Source organism: Phaethon lepturus, unplaced genomic scaffold (assembly GCF_000687285.1).
Source record: "Phaethon lepturus isolate BGI_N335 unplaced genomic scaffold, ASM68728v1 scaffold32803, whole genome shotgun sequence".
Taxonomy (NCBI): Eukaryota; Metazoa; Chordata; class Aves; order Phaethontiformes; family Phaethontidae; genus Phaethon; species Phaethon lepturus.
In genome coordinates, this window is record NW_010528911.1 from 1,972 (window position 1) to 14,159 (window position 12,188).

General features: G+C 44.9%; 1 protein-coding gene across 1 annotated transcript; it reads right to left on the reverse strand.

Annotated features, from left to right (window-relative positions):
• Window positions 1–4,885: 4,885 nt before the first annotated feature.
• Window positions 4,886–11,852, reverse strand: SLC25A42 (solute carrier family 25, member 42). The gene is made up of 7 exons (XM_010283801.1): window positions 11,731–11,852; window positions 10,484–10,595; window positions 8,105–8,130; window positions 7,095–7,261; window positions 6,339–6,455; window positions 5,695–5,846; window positions 4,886–5,301 (listed from the first exon to the last, which is right to left on the reverse strand). Exons 1-7 carry the CDS (start codon window positions 11,812–11,814, stop codon window positions 4,976–4,978), a joined length of 984 nt encoding a protein of 327 aa, XP_010282103.1. The 5' UTR covers window positions 11,815–11,852; the 3' UTR covers window positions 4,886–4,975.
• Window positions 11,853–12,188: the final 336 nt, after the last annotated feature.

Genomic DNA, 12,188 nt, shown 5'->3' on the forward strand with positions numbered 1-12,188 from the left:
CTTTTGGGGGGGGAACCACAGGTTTTGAGCCAGCTCCAGAGCTGCTTTCCCTCTTCGAGCTTCTCCCGACTTCCATGCAATGCCCAAAGCGCTTGGGGCACTTTGTAGGGTGCTCCATACACAGGAGACCTGTGTGGTCGGGGGCACAGTCAGCCCCACAAGAGGTACTGCCAGCCACAGGCCCCCCCACCAGACACCCCCATGATAAATCCACCCAGAGGTACCAGGCCCCTCTCTCTTATGAGCAATGTATAATAGGAGACACCCTCAGAGAGCCTCCAAAGTCAATTATAATTTTTTATTAAATATACATCCTCTCTTGGCACAAATCTTAAAATATATAAACATTATATAACAAAGTGTCTTCACTGCAATAAAATAGAACTCCAGATCCAAGAAAAGCAGTCAAAATTGACGAACATACATACACGCGCACATTGATGGTGAGGACACATCTTGACAAAAGGCATTTAACAGTGTTTGTGCTAATATATGCATAGACCACACAGGCAGTGAACAGTGCTGGGAAACCCTGCATCACATGGCATTTAAGGGGGAGATGGGGGTAGAGGGAGGAATCAGCCCCTACAATAAAAAAAAGGCTGTTTTGTAGGAAGGCCACCTCCTCCTCTGGCCCAGTCCAGGTAGGGAGGGTCCGTAACATACGCCCCGGCTCTCTGCAGAGCCCAAGTACCCAGTCAGGCACTGGGGAAATGGCAGGGGAATTACCCCACAGCATTTCCTCCCCCTCCTGCTTGCCCAGGACTGGCGCCAGACTCGCTCGGGGTTGCCACAGTGCTTCTGCTCAAAGTTTCCTTTCATACTTTATCTGCTTTTGTGTTAAAGACACCAGAAGGTGAGGATGATAGTGCTCGAGTCCTTCTAGGCAGAAGGCGATAAGAAGTTAACAGAAGTACCACAATTTTTCCGCAGAAGCTATGAAACTGCTTTTGGAGAGCTCCCGTGGAGTACCAAGGCTACACCACACTACCCACCCCATGGCTTTCAGTGACTTCATGCCTCAGGAGGCTGTGACTCCTCTCCTGATCCTTCCACCACCGTCCCGTCAAGAACCAGCCGGCTCTTCGGTGGTCCTGCCTTCCCAGGGAACTGGCAGAGGTCTGCGCAGGGCATGCAGGGCAAACCAGTTTGCATGAAGCCAGCTCAGATCCTACCTCTCACATATTCAAGTTCCCTAACTGACCCTCTGAGCCTCCCAGAAGGACAAGCTCTCCCCGAGCTACTTACCTAGCAAGCAGCCACTTTCACAGAGCAACTGGGCATCACATGGAGGTACCGAAAGAGGAAATGACAAGAAGCAGCAGCATTTCACAGCTTGTGAAGCAAAGGTGCTAGGAGAAGCGAAGGCGCTAGGTGGACAAGTAGTTCAAGAACCTTTCAAAAAAAACCCAAAACCTTCTGCCCCACCATCTAGTGCCTTTAACTTCTTCCCCCCAGGCTCCTCCCAAGCATCCCTGCCTGACCAGGAAGCCTAGTTGGGCTGTTTGGGCATCACTATCAAAGCTACAATTTTGTCATTTTGGATGCATTTCACTGGACCTGATTTTCTCGAAGTGCTAGTGCGGGACTAAAGGTGCAGAAGCAAAGAGGGAGGGAGAGTAGACAAGAAAAAAAAGCGTTTGGTGGTAATGCATTAAGGAACAATGAGAAATTTGACTTGAGAATAAAAGCAAGGAACTTCAGAAGAATAAAATGAAAGATTGGGGAATTTGGGGTAGTAAAGAAGTTCTAAAGAAAAGAAGGACTAGAGAAGATTCCTGTTAGACTTGTCTCCTTTCTCAGAGCGAAAGGCAACGGACCTTCTTGGCCAGCACACAGGCACCCTCCCTTTCCAAATCAGCATGCCTAAAACTCCTCGGGCACTCATTGCAGGCAGCAGAGAAATCTGGAACATGTCTCAATTCATGCAAGGATTAAGAGAAGGGAAGAGAACACTCTGTTTCTCCTTTTCTACATTCAAATCAGAGAAGAAAAAAAAAAAGCTATTCAAAACAACCCAAAGCAGTAACAGTTACTCTGAACACTTTTGCCCAAGAAACAAAAGCACCAAAACCATTACAGACTGAATTCAAAGATCTGTCTCTGAACAAACACTCAGCCTGCAAAACTTGGAAAAATGTGTTTGGCTAAAATTCCACTGAATTAAAATCAGGTGCAGCTGCTAGTTAAGGAACAACTTATCTGAGCCCAATGCTCCCAAATCTGGCTGTTTCAGGTCTTGTTTCTCTGCTCAGAGTCCCCCGGCTCTAGATGAGCTGCCGGCACCACGTTTCGGCTGCAAGGTGGGTGATGCCAAGGTCAGCCAGCCAGAAGCTGCCTTCTCCACAGGCTTCCCGTTCGTTTAATGTATTAGCTGCACTCCTGACATGGCAGAAAGTACCCTGTGCAGATCTGCCCTCCCATTCAGTCCCAAACAAGAGGCTAGTCATCCAGTGTAAATCCTTTCTCAGTCAGGACCCAGGAGGAATTAAGCCGCCTCTTGTTGCCATAGGGGTTCAGTGATGCTCAACATCTCATAAGACAAGGTCTGCTGCGCTTGCCTCCGAGATGACCTACCGTACTGTGGAGCAAAGGAGCCCACTCTAACTTGGATGCCACAGTTCAGCTTCCTCTCGTCTTCATATAGTACCCATCAGCTGTGCAGAAAGGACTGTGCTTTGAACCGCCAGCCTCCAAGCTGAGAGAGAACTTGGCATGGATCATACACAGTCAGACAGACATACACGCATGTACACACAGTCAACTGCCGACACACCGATTTGCTGGTCTGTACCTCATTTTCCTGGTAGGATGTAACTGCCTTAGTATTTCCTCACTGGGCCAGACAAGATAAAGACAAGAGCAGAAGTAATTGGCTTCTCCATTGGAGAAAAGAAATCAGAGCTCTTGCAAAGGACTAAACAAAATTTCACCCACACGAAGAGAAGAGCTAATCATCTTCCATTAGCAATGGGAGCAAAAAATATACAGAACTCATGGTTATCATCTCTAATGACTCTTAAAACATCACCACCTAACACTTCTTTAATTACAAGGTAAATCAGTGACTGCAGTCAAGTTTCACAACAGAAATCATAATTTGTGGGCTTGGAGACAGAAATTGCTGAGGTTAATACCCCGCCCATTCACAACCATTAAAGTATGATCGATCCCACGTGTTCTAGGAACAACACGCATGCTAATACTTCAGTATGCTGGCTCTCTGCCATGTCCACAAAATGGAAGTGTAGGTGCTCAATTCATAGAGAAATATTTGGCATTAGAAGCAAGTTATGCTCCAAAGAACAAGTGCAAAGACAAAAGAAAGGAGAAAGCTATTTCTACCAATTGTGCAATTACTTCCAGTCCCATTAATAAAGCCATGACACAAGGCTCAAACTATGACGACTAAAATACATACACCAGAAAAGGACAGCTTTTAAATTATGCCTTATTTTTCTTTTATACATTACAGACTGTATCAGCTGGAAAGGGATTTTTATCTTGGTTTATGTAATCTGATTCTCAGAGAAGTCTAAAGTTTGCTCTGACCTCTCTTGCACTCCAAATTTAATATAGGAATGGAACATAAAATGAAACCACCCCTCAAATCCTCATTTCCCTGAAGATGGATATGAAATAGAAACACTGAAAGGTACTTTACCATTCATTTTCAAATTGCAACTGGAAATGATTGGCACTATATATATTTCAGAAGGGTCGATACTGGCTGTGGAGCCCATTCTCCCAAGGACCCAGTTGGTCCAGAAGAACTCTAGGAGTAAAAGCAAGTGAGCTTAGATGTGGACTAATGAACAGAGGTCACACAACCTACACAGCAGGCACCAAAAGACAACAAGGTTGTTTAGAAGCAGGGCCAGCAGCTTGAGTCAACTATTAGGCTGCATTCACCAGACACGACCAGCCTTTCAGGATAGCTAAATCACATCTGCATCTTTGAGATGTTTGTTCTTGCATCGTGCATAAAGCGGCAATAATAATACTGAAGGATAAAACTGCTGCAATTTTAAGTATGTAACACTTCCTTTTCTAGTGCATCAACACTACACTCTGCCAGATCCCTCAGAAAACGCTGCCTTTAAGACCACGACAACAACGGAAGGGTTTGGGTAGCCCAAAAGCACTACTGCAGCTCAACTCAATCCAGTCTGTGAACCCAGGCACAGCGCCTACTCAACAACACTGACAACAAACATGAGAATTTGATTTACAAAGTCACTCAGAACTTTCCTCCCCTGCTGTCTTTGGTAATCTCACAGGGACACTGCAAGCAAGGGATATTTTATGCAAGTCAACCCAGAAATGAGAAGAACATTTGAAAAAGGGAAGCTTTTCCAGCCAGAGCTCACATTCAACTTCCAGAACAAAAGAAGTGACCTGGACCTTTTAAATCCTGCTGTGTCCTGTTTTATGAAGACCGATGCCCTTACAGGTCAGAGGAATCTGGAATTCCCTACAGACTAACTGGAATATTGCACTTGGCAGACTGCCTCTGGCTTACACGTGTTCAGTTACTAAGAACTGCCTACCAGGAGCAGCAGTCACTGCCCAGATTCAGGGGCTCATTCCAACAGCACCGAATCCTCTCTTTCATCATCCACCACTTCATCTGCCCACAGAGACCAGGTAAGGAGCCAGCAGCAGCACATATTTGTTTGAGAGGCTCCACTCCTGGTATCAAAGAGTGAAACAGAAGGGTGAGGCGGCTACTTTAGGGGACTCAGTTCTGCAGAATTGTAAGAAGAACTTTGTTTAGGGAAGGGTTAGTTTCAGCTCCAGGTTTCCAAATAACTCAGAGGCTCATTAAAGAGAAAAACATTCAACAACAGAAAAAACAAACAAGAAAGGTAAGTCCTCAGCTGCAGGAGAGCACGTACAAAGTGAGGGAACGCTAGCATTGTTCTTTCTACACGTGTTGTACTTTTCCCCAGCAAGGGATGTGGGGATTAAGCTACTACCTTTCAATATTAGTGCTGTGCTGTAATTTACGGAGAAGGATCTGCGTAAGGTCAAAGGTTGTGAAGCTTATTCCCACCGCAATTGGACCTTTGACCCAGTTCATGCTGAGTCCTTTGTACAAGCCACGGATTAGTCCCTCTTCTCTTATAATCTCCTGCATGGTGAGAAGGATGGAACTGTACGTGTGTCCCATAACCCCCGCCGTCTGCATTCGTCGGCGAACCACATCCAGGGGGTAAGAAGCTGACTGGCCAATCAAGCCTGCACAGGCACCAAACAAAAGCCGCTCCGGAGGGGATGGCTGCAGTTTCCCACTGTGATCTGGGAAAGAGAAAGTAGCAGAGTGCAGAAAGCTTCTTGTAATACACATGATTAAGGTCAAGTGGGCTGAGAGCCAAAGAGAGTACCGAGTGCCAGCGCTCCTGAGATTTTGTTCCCAACTTGGTTGTTAGCTGACTTGGTATGTAACCAAGTCCTTCTCCAGGACTTGCACCCTTTTGTTCCTTTGCAAGACAGAGATACTGCTTTTCTGCAGTTTGCCTTCTTCATAGCCTGGAATTGGAGAGAGGAAAGCACAAGGCAACCTCCAAAAGCACAGAACGTTGCAATTGGTTTCAAGGCCAGGAACAGGACTCATACCACTGAATTCAAACATCTCAAGCTGGCCAAAAGCCTAACACCATTTCATCTGAAAGCAAATCAAGTTGCCTTTACCTGCATGTAGTTTCTTCAACGTCTCGTAGGTGAAGAAGCTAAGCCCAGCATATGGAATCACTCCAAGGATGGTTGGTGTAAATCCCCTATACAATGTCTTCAATCCTTCCTCTCGGGATATTCGGATGAAGACATGAACAATATTGCTGTACCTAGCATGTGGACACAGGAAAACCAAATCTGTGCTGGTTAGTGACTGCACGCACCAGTAATATTTCCAACAGGACTTTCTGAAGGATCAACAATTAATTCATTAGGCTCTGAGCTCATTAAAAAGCTCCAAAAGGATTTCTGAAGCCTGTCTGCAAACGGAGAAGCCAGTCACCAGCTCTCCTATAGCCCTGTCACAACATGCTATCCTGTCTGTTAGATCTCTTCCGGAGGCGTTGTGCCAGCTGGCCTCCTGAAGAACCAACACACAGGCTTTACTAGTGAGGTCTTTCAGTGTCCATCTCCTTCCAGCTCCTGGACTAACCAGGACCCTGGTCATTTAATCAGTGCTCAGACCCCAGCAGTAAGAGGTTTAATACACCAAAGGCTCCGAGCAAGAAGTGACCCAGAAAATGGGAATAAAGTCATCTGACCTTAAAAGAAAGTTCTGCATTTGTTCGTGGTGCTTGTACTTGCTTTCATTAGGCACTTACATCTCCTTCGGCGTGACAGCCATTCGAGCACGGACCATATCCAAGGGGTAGGTTAACATGGCAGCCGTTGTGCCTGCCAGAGAGCCAGCAATGAATCGAGGAAAGGGTGTCAGCGCTCTAAAGTAAGGTGAGAGAAGAGACCAAACAGATCACCTGGAGATGGAAATACTACGTGGCTTTTGAGGATGGCTCTACCCTACCAGCTACTGAATCCCTTCCCTGCCTGTGTACTGAAGAGAGTTGGGTGGGTGGGGGTTGAAGCAGCTGTGGTTTGCCACAGCTATTCAAGACAGAGGCTTAGAGAAAATCTCTGTTGAGGACAGCAAGCCTGACTTAGGGTGTCTCAGACACTATACACCCAAGAGCAAGAGGCTCAGGCCACATGCACAGCTCGGCTAACAGCGCAAGGCTGGATCTTGTGGCTTCTCCTGCAAAGAAAAGCTCGCTGTTTTGCCTGCCCACTCTCAGCACAGGGAAGTGCTAACTCAATGTCTAGGCCACTTCTTGCTCATGCCTCTAGAAGACAGGGTCTTCTCCTCACAAAGATCTCCCCTGTGCAAGACTAGAAGCCCAGCCCTTTGCTTAGCCTGCCCCCTTCTGCAAAGCCATCATGAGAGGGGCCAGCACAACTCTGTACCAGAGCTTTCAACTCAGCAGGCCTGCACAAAGCAGAGAAACGTGCTCCCTCCCTACATCTACGGTCCCACAAACTGCTCCATCCTCCTCTTCAAGGATCAAAGCCATGCTGCATCTTACTTTCCCTGGAAGCCGTAGTAACTCCCCAGGAGCTGCTTGTACTCTTCATGTGCACAGAACTGAATGGCAGCATAAGGGATCACACGGACCATGGTGGCTGAGTTCCCTCGCCAGAGACTCCAGAAGCCTTCATTGAGGTAGGTGCGATAAATCAGCCTGTAGGCTTCCTGCAGGCAACAGATCAAAGGTCAGACAGGGACATCATGATAAGAGGGAGTCCAAACAACAGAGGGGGAAAAGGTGACCCTATAACTTAACCTCTCCAAATCCTCCTTCCCACCCCAACCATAGTACGCTGATATCAGCTGTTTACGCTCCCAACGCTGACTCCAGAATAAGACAACCAAAATGTCTCCTCTGGGGAAAGTGAATCAGATACATTAGCATGAAAAAGAACCAGAGTCAAGAAGACAGAGTTTTACATTCAAGACATCTTCATTTTCCCTCCGAGAGCAAGGCATAGAGCTAGATTGCTGTTTGCACAAACCATTTCTCAACCCAAATTAATCTTCTTAGTATAAGACAGAAACATTTGGATTACACATATTAGCACAGCACACATGGAAGAGCCGTAATGCACATGCAACAAAACATTCAGCAAGCCATGATAGCGATCAGCTCCCAAATTCAAATTTCCTACATACTCTGGAACAACTCCAGTCGTGGTTGGGGGAAAGGAGGCAACCACGAGAGGAGAAGGCCTAACAAAACAAAGCCCTGAGCAATGCCACAGCACTTACTGTCATGTCACAGGTAGAACCTGGAGCATGAACAAGCCTGAGGCCCCTCTGTGCTAAGCACCACACAAAAACATGAACATGAAAGAGCACTGCTGTAAGGAGTGTTATAGACAGTACTGTTTCCAGTCGTTCCCTCTATGCTCTTTCAGAGTGCTGCTAATAAAACCCAAGCAAGAAAGTTAAATAAATACAAACAAAAGATGCTGTTAGGGCTATTACTACCATTAATCAAACACTTCAGGTCAACAGGAGACAGAAACATCACCTCACCTTGGCAGAAAATCTTTTTGAAGACACTAAAAAGAAAAAATGAGCATTAGGTCTTGCAATACACATTTATATGACCCAAATAAACCATACAGGCATTTTGTCTAAAGGGATAAAAATGGAAGCAAAAGAATTAATGCAAAAGAATATTGAGATTTTTTATAATAAACAAAGACTTTCCACAGACAAAAGCTCCCAAACTCTCTTTAGCACATAAGTTCATTTTTCCACCTACTGTTACGAAAACGCTGTTTCTGTCGCACTTCTTATTTTAAAGTACTAAAAATAAATGAATACATAAAACATTAAAAAAAACCCAAAACAAACCCTGCACTGACCGCTTATTTTAGTGGAGCATTTCCGTGCACAGGTTCCAGCCTAATGCCAGAATCCAGCAAAGAACGGATCTGTTTAGCAAGGCTCCACGCAAGAATGGTTTCATCCTAGCAAAACTCAAATGAACACTCAGTTTCTTTTCTTGCATCCATTCAAACTGACAGCATCTCTTTAACTATGTAATACACAAGGCATTTGGAAGCAAGATTTATTTGGCATACAGCAGCTCTGTTTTGTAACATTCCTACAGCAGGAAGGAAACCCAGGCTAAAACCCGAACAGCAACGCTAATGAAACATGGTTCCAATTAAGTGTCTATTGCAGTTTCTTTCAAACTCCTTTGAGACTTGTAACCTCTCAAGTGTATCAAACAATCACATGCAAATACATTTTCACCACACTGCTCCTTTATGCAATTCAACACTTTTTTTTTTTTTTAGAAAGAAAAACACCTCAATAACCAATTGCAGCTGGCTCTGCAATGGAAAAGAGCTCTTTCCTCTCTCCCACAGAAAAATTCTTCAGTCTCTAGTTCAAGGGACAACCTTCCTACACTCACATGACCCAAAGATGCTTTCTGTTTTCACAGACAGGGAAGAGGCCCCAGAGTGAAAACCTTTAGGAAAGCAAGAGACATTAGGGAGCAAATACATTGGTTACTAAGAAACTGGTCAAAACGGGCAAGTTTTAATCATATCCTTTGCAGCAAGTTTAATGGGCCAAACCAAACAGGTCTCTTTATAAATGTAAGCCTGTACAAATTAAAGGTGATTTATACAGACAGCTGTTGACTCACCCCAGTTCTGCAGTTTCCATCTCACCTCTGATCCTGACATTTCCAACCTTAGATGAACTACAGTGTTTGTTCTAGTGAGATAGCACAGCACGTACTCAGTGCTGCACAAGCATCTGGTCACAGATGCAATCCCAGCCTGCAGCCAGCCCAGGCTTTAGCTCCCTATGGCTTGAATTCCCTGATCTATATCCCCACTATTCCAGACCTCAGCCCCTGCTATGCTGAGAATGAAAATCATGTCAAATGAAAGTCAATTCAAAATTACATCTCATCCAGGGATTAGATTAAACCTACCCAATTCATTTAATCTGGGATGTCAACCAGATTTAAAATTCCTGGCCTCACCAAATGTCTACTGTATTAACTGTTTGCACCCTTCCTTTACAGGACAATTAGTGAGGCTGACAGTTCCTGTGCTCAAAGAGAGGAACTGAACAGAGCCCGTGATGAGGCTGAATCCCAAATCCCACTAAACACGTGAGAATTTTCTATGCCAATTAGCTGAATTTCATTTTCAGTTACACACTTTACAGGTTCCAAAAAGGGCTTTGTAATACAAAGCTACGTATGCCAGCTTCAATGCCTCTTGCGGTACTTTTCCTCATTAGCTTCAACTCCAACCAAAACAATTCATCTGCAATACAATGCAAGTCTTAGGAGAAAAGACTGCATACATTTGAGCAGGCATAGCCTGGCATCCAGCCTTTAGCAAGAAACTCAAACAGCTCAATTACCTCCTTCCAGTGTCACCACATCTCCTTGTATTGCCCCTTTCCCCTCCCCACCTTATCTCTCCAAACTGAACAGACACAGAAATCCAGAGTGTCACCAATCATCCCCACAAATGCTGCCTTTACAATGTCTATTTACTCTGTGCTCCAAAACTCTTGTTCTGTCACAGAATACACGTGCCCAGACAACATGGATGAGCCACAGGCTCATCCAGCAATGTGCATCTGCACCACAGTGAAATAGCAAAACTCTTGCTGACTACCATGAGACTTGGATCCAATAGTATGGGCCAGATGCACAGCTGACTGACACCTGCAATAAGCCTACCAAGAATCAAACAATAGGTTTTTAGACTCAATTTACTCTGGTGATGCCACTATTCTGCCTGCATCCTGCCAGCTCTCTGCAGACTGAAGGAGGGCAAAGCACTGGAGAGCAGGCTGAGCAGATCAGAGAAGCTGGTTTGAATTCTGCTAACAATACGCTAAGAGCATTTTTCAAAAGCCAGCCGGACTCACCTTGAAACATGATTTTTGTCCTATCCAGTGGAGCTACTGCAGTTTTAGCAACAGCACCAGCCAATGCACCAGACATCAGGGAGTTGAGTACTTTCTTTTTCTCCTGGTTATCCTGGAACAAAGCATTGTTCAGTATGACACAGTCAATCCTAAGCAAAAGTTGTAGTATTTTACCTTTGCTGCAGTATTTACCCCTCTCTCAAGAACTTGGATCAAAATTCTCTTCAAAATTTCCAACACAGTAAACTCTTGGTCAGATCACGAAGCACGAAGATCAGACTTGTCTGCCAAGATGCAATGTTCCAAGGACTGACACCTCTTACATGTACTGTTTTCTCCCTGTTACGGTTTCTAAAAGCTAAGCCATTACCTCCTCATGATTTAGGCATGTAGAGAAAGTAAATTTCTCTCTTGCCCTTCCAGTAACACACAAGCCCTATTTCCACATTGTTCCCAAGATCCCAAGAATAAAACAAGACAAGTTTCCTACTTGAATAAATGGAATGGAAATGGTTTTGCTATTGACATTCCTGCCACAGCTCATATTTATAAAGCAGCTATCTTCTTGTAACACATGGGCAGAAAGCAAGTAAATGACTTGAAATCTAACACCGTGAAGGTTACGGACTGAAAGACAAGTCAAGACAAGGCTTAAGAACGTTAACTTTGGATATGCTTTGCATTTTCATGGAGAAGAGGAGTTAACATTTTTCTTTTTTCAGAATGTTTCACAACTAAAAAGTTAATGTTTATTACCAAAATACATGGTTCAGTTCAATTTTCCCTTCTATTCTCTGCCTATCTAGTGCTAAATGCAAGGGTAGCCATGCAAAGGCAGCACTGTGTGAACTTCAGCCTGAGTTTTGGTCTAAATCAGACCAAGGTTCAGCGTCTCTTCCAGTGTTTCTAAGAAGAGTCTAGCAACAGCAGCAGGAGCAGGGAAACCAAGACTTATGGCTCTCTTCCCAGTTCTGCCACTAAAGACATAACAAGACATAACCTTGAACGAGGAACGCAGCCCTGCCTGCCTGTCAGCTGTGAGCGATGCCCAACCTCTTCCCTGAGGGCTGGAACTGCCTGGCTATCCTCAGAGAAAGCAAAAGTTACATGTTACATGGCTTGCACGTACACTGCAACTCTTTCAGGACTCTGCAGCTCAAATCCCATTAAGATGCTTCCTTTGGACAGTAGCCACCCAGCTCTTCTCTCAAACCCACTGCATATATCAAATAATCTCCTGCTCTTACCTCTGATGAAAGGTGGGTTGATGTAGCTGGCTCCACATCCTGCCGTTTGAAATCCACTTGACCTTCTCTCACACCATTACCCATACCAGTTGCACTTACAAGTGGGCAGAAGAGCTACGGCTCCTAAATTGAAAAGACGAACAAAGCAAGAGTTAGTGTCAAAAGTAGGAAATACGCAGGTACTAGAAAGCTTGTACAGGAAGGAGGAGCAACCTACTCCCAGGGCCATTTTCAGTAGGAAAAGCCCTCTCCCAAGCTCCCACGTGAAGAGCATTTCCAGGATCCTAGTGCCATTTCCTTCCTTTAAGGTGCAAGTGTATGTGTGTGTGGGTACTTTGGTGCTACGAAAAACTGTGTCGATCATATTAACTCTTTTCATCCCACAAGGAACTCAGCTGCAAGTTACAACATCAAAATATCCATAGATTCTTCTCTAGAGAGAAGAATCAGATCCTGCT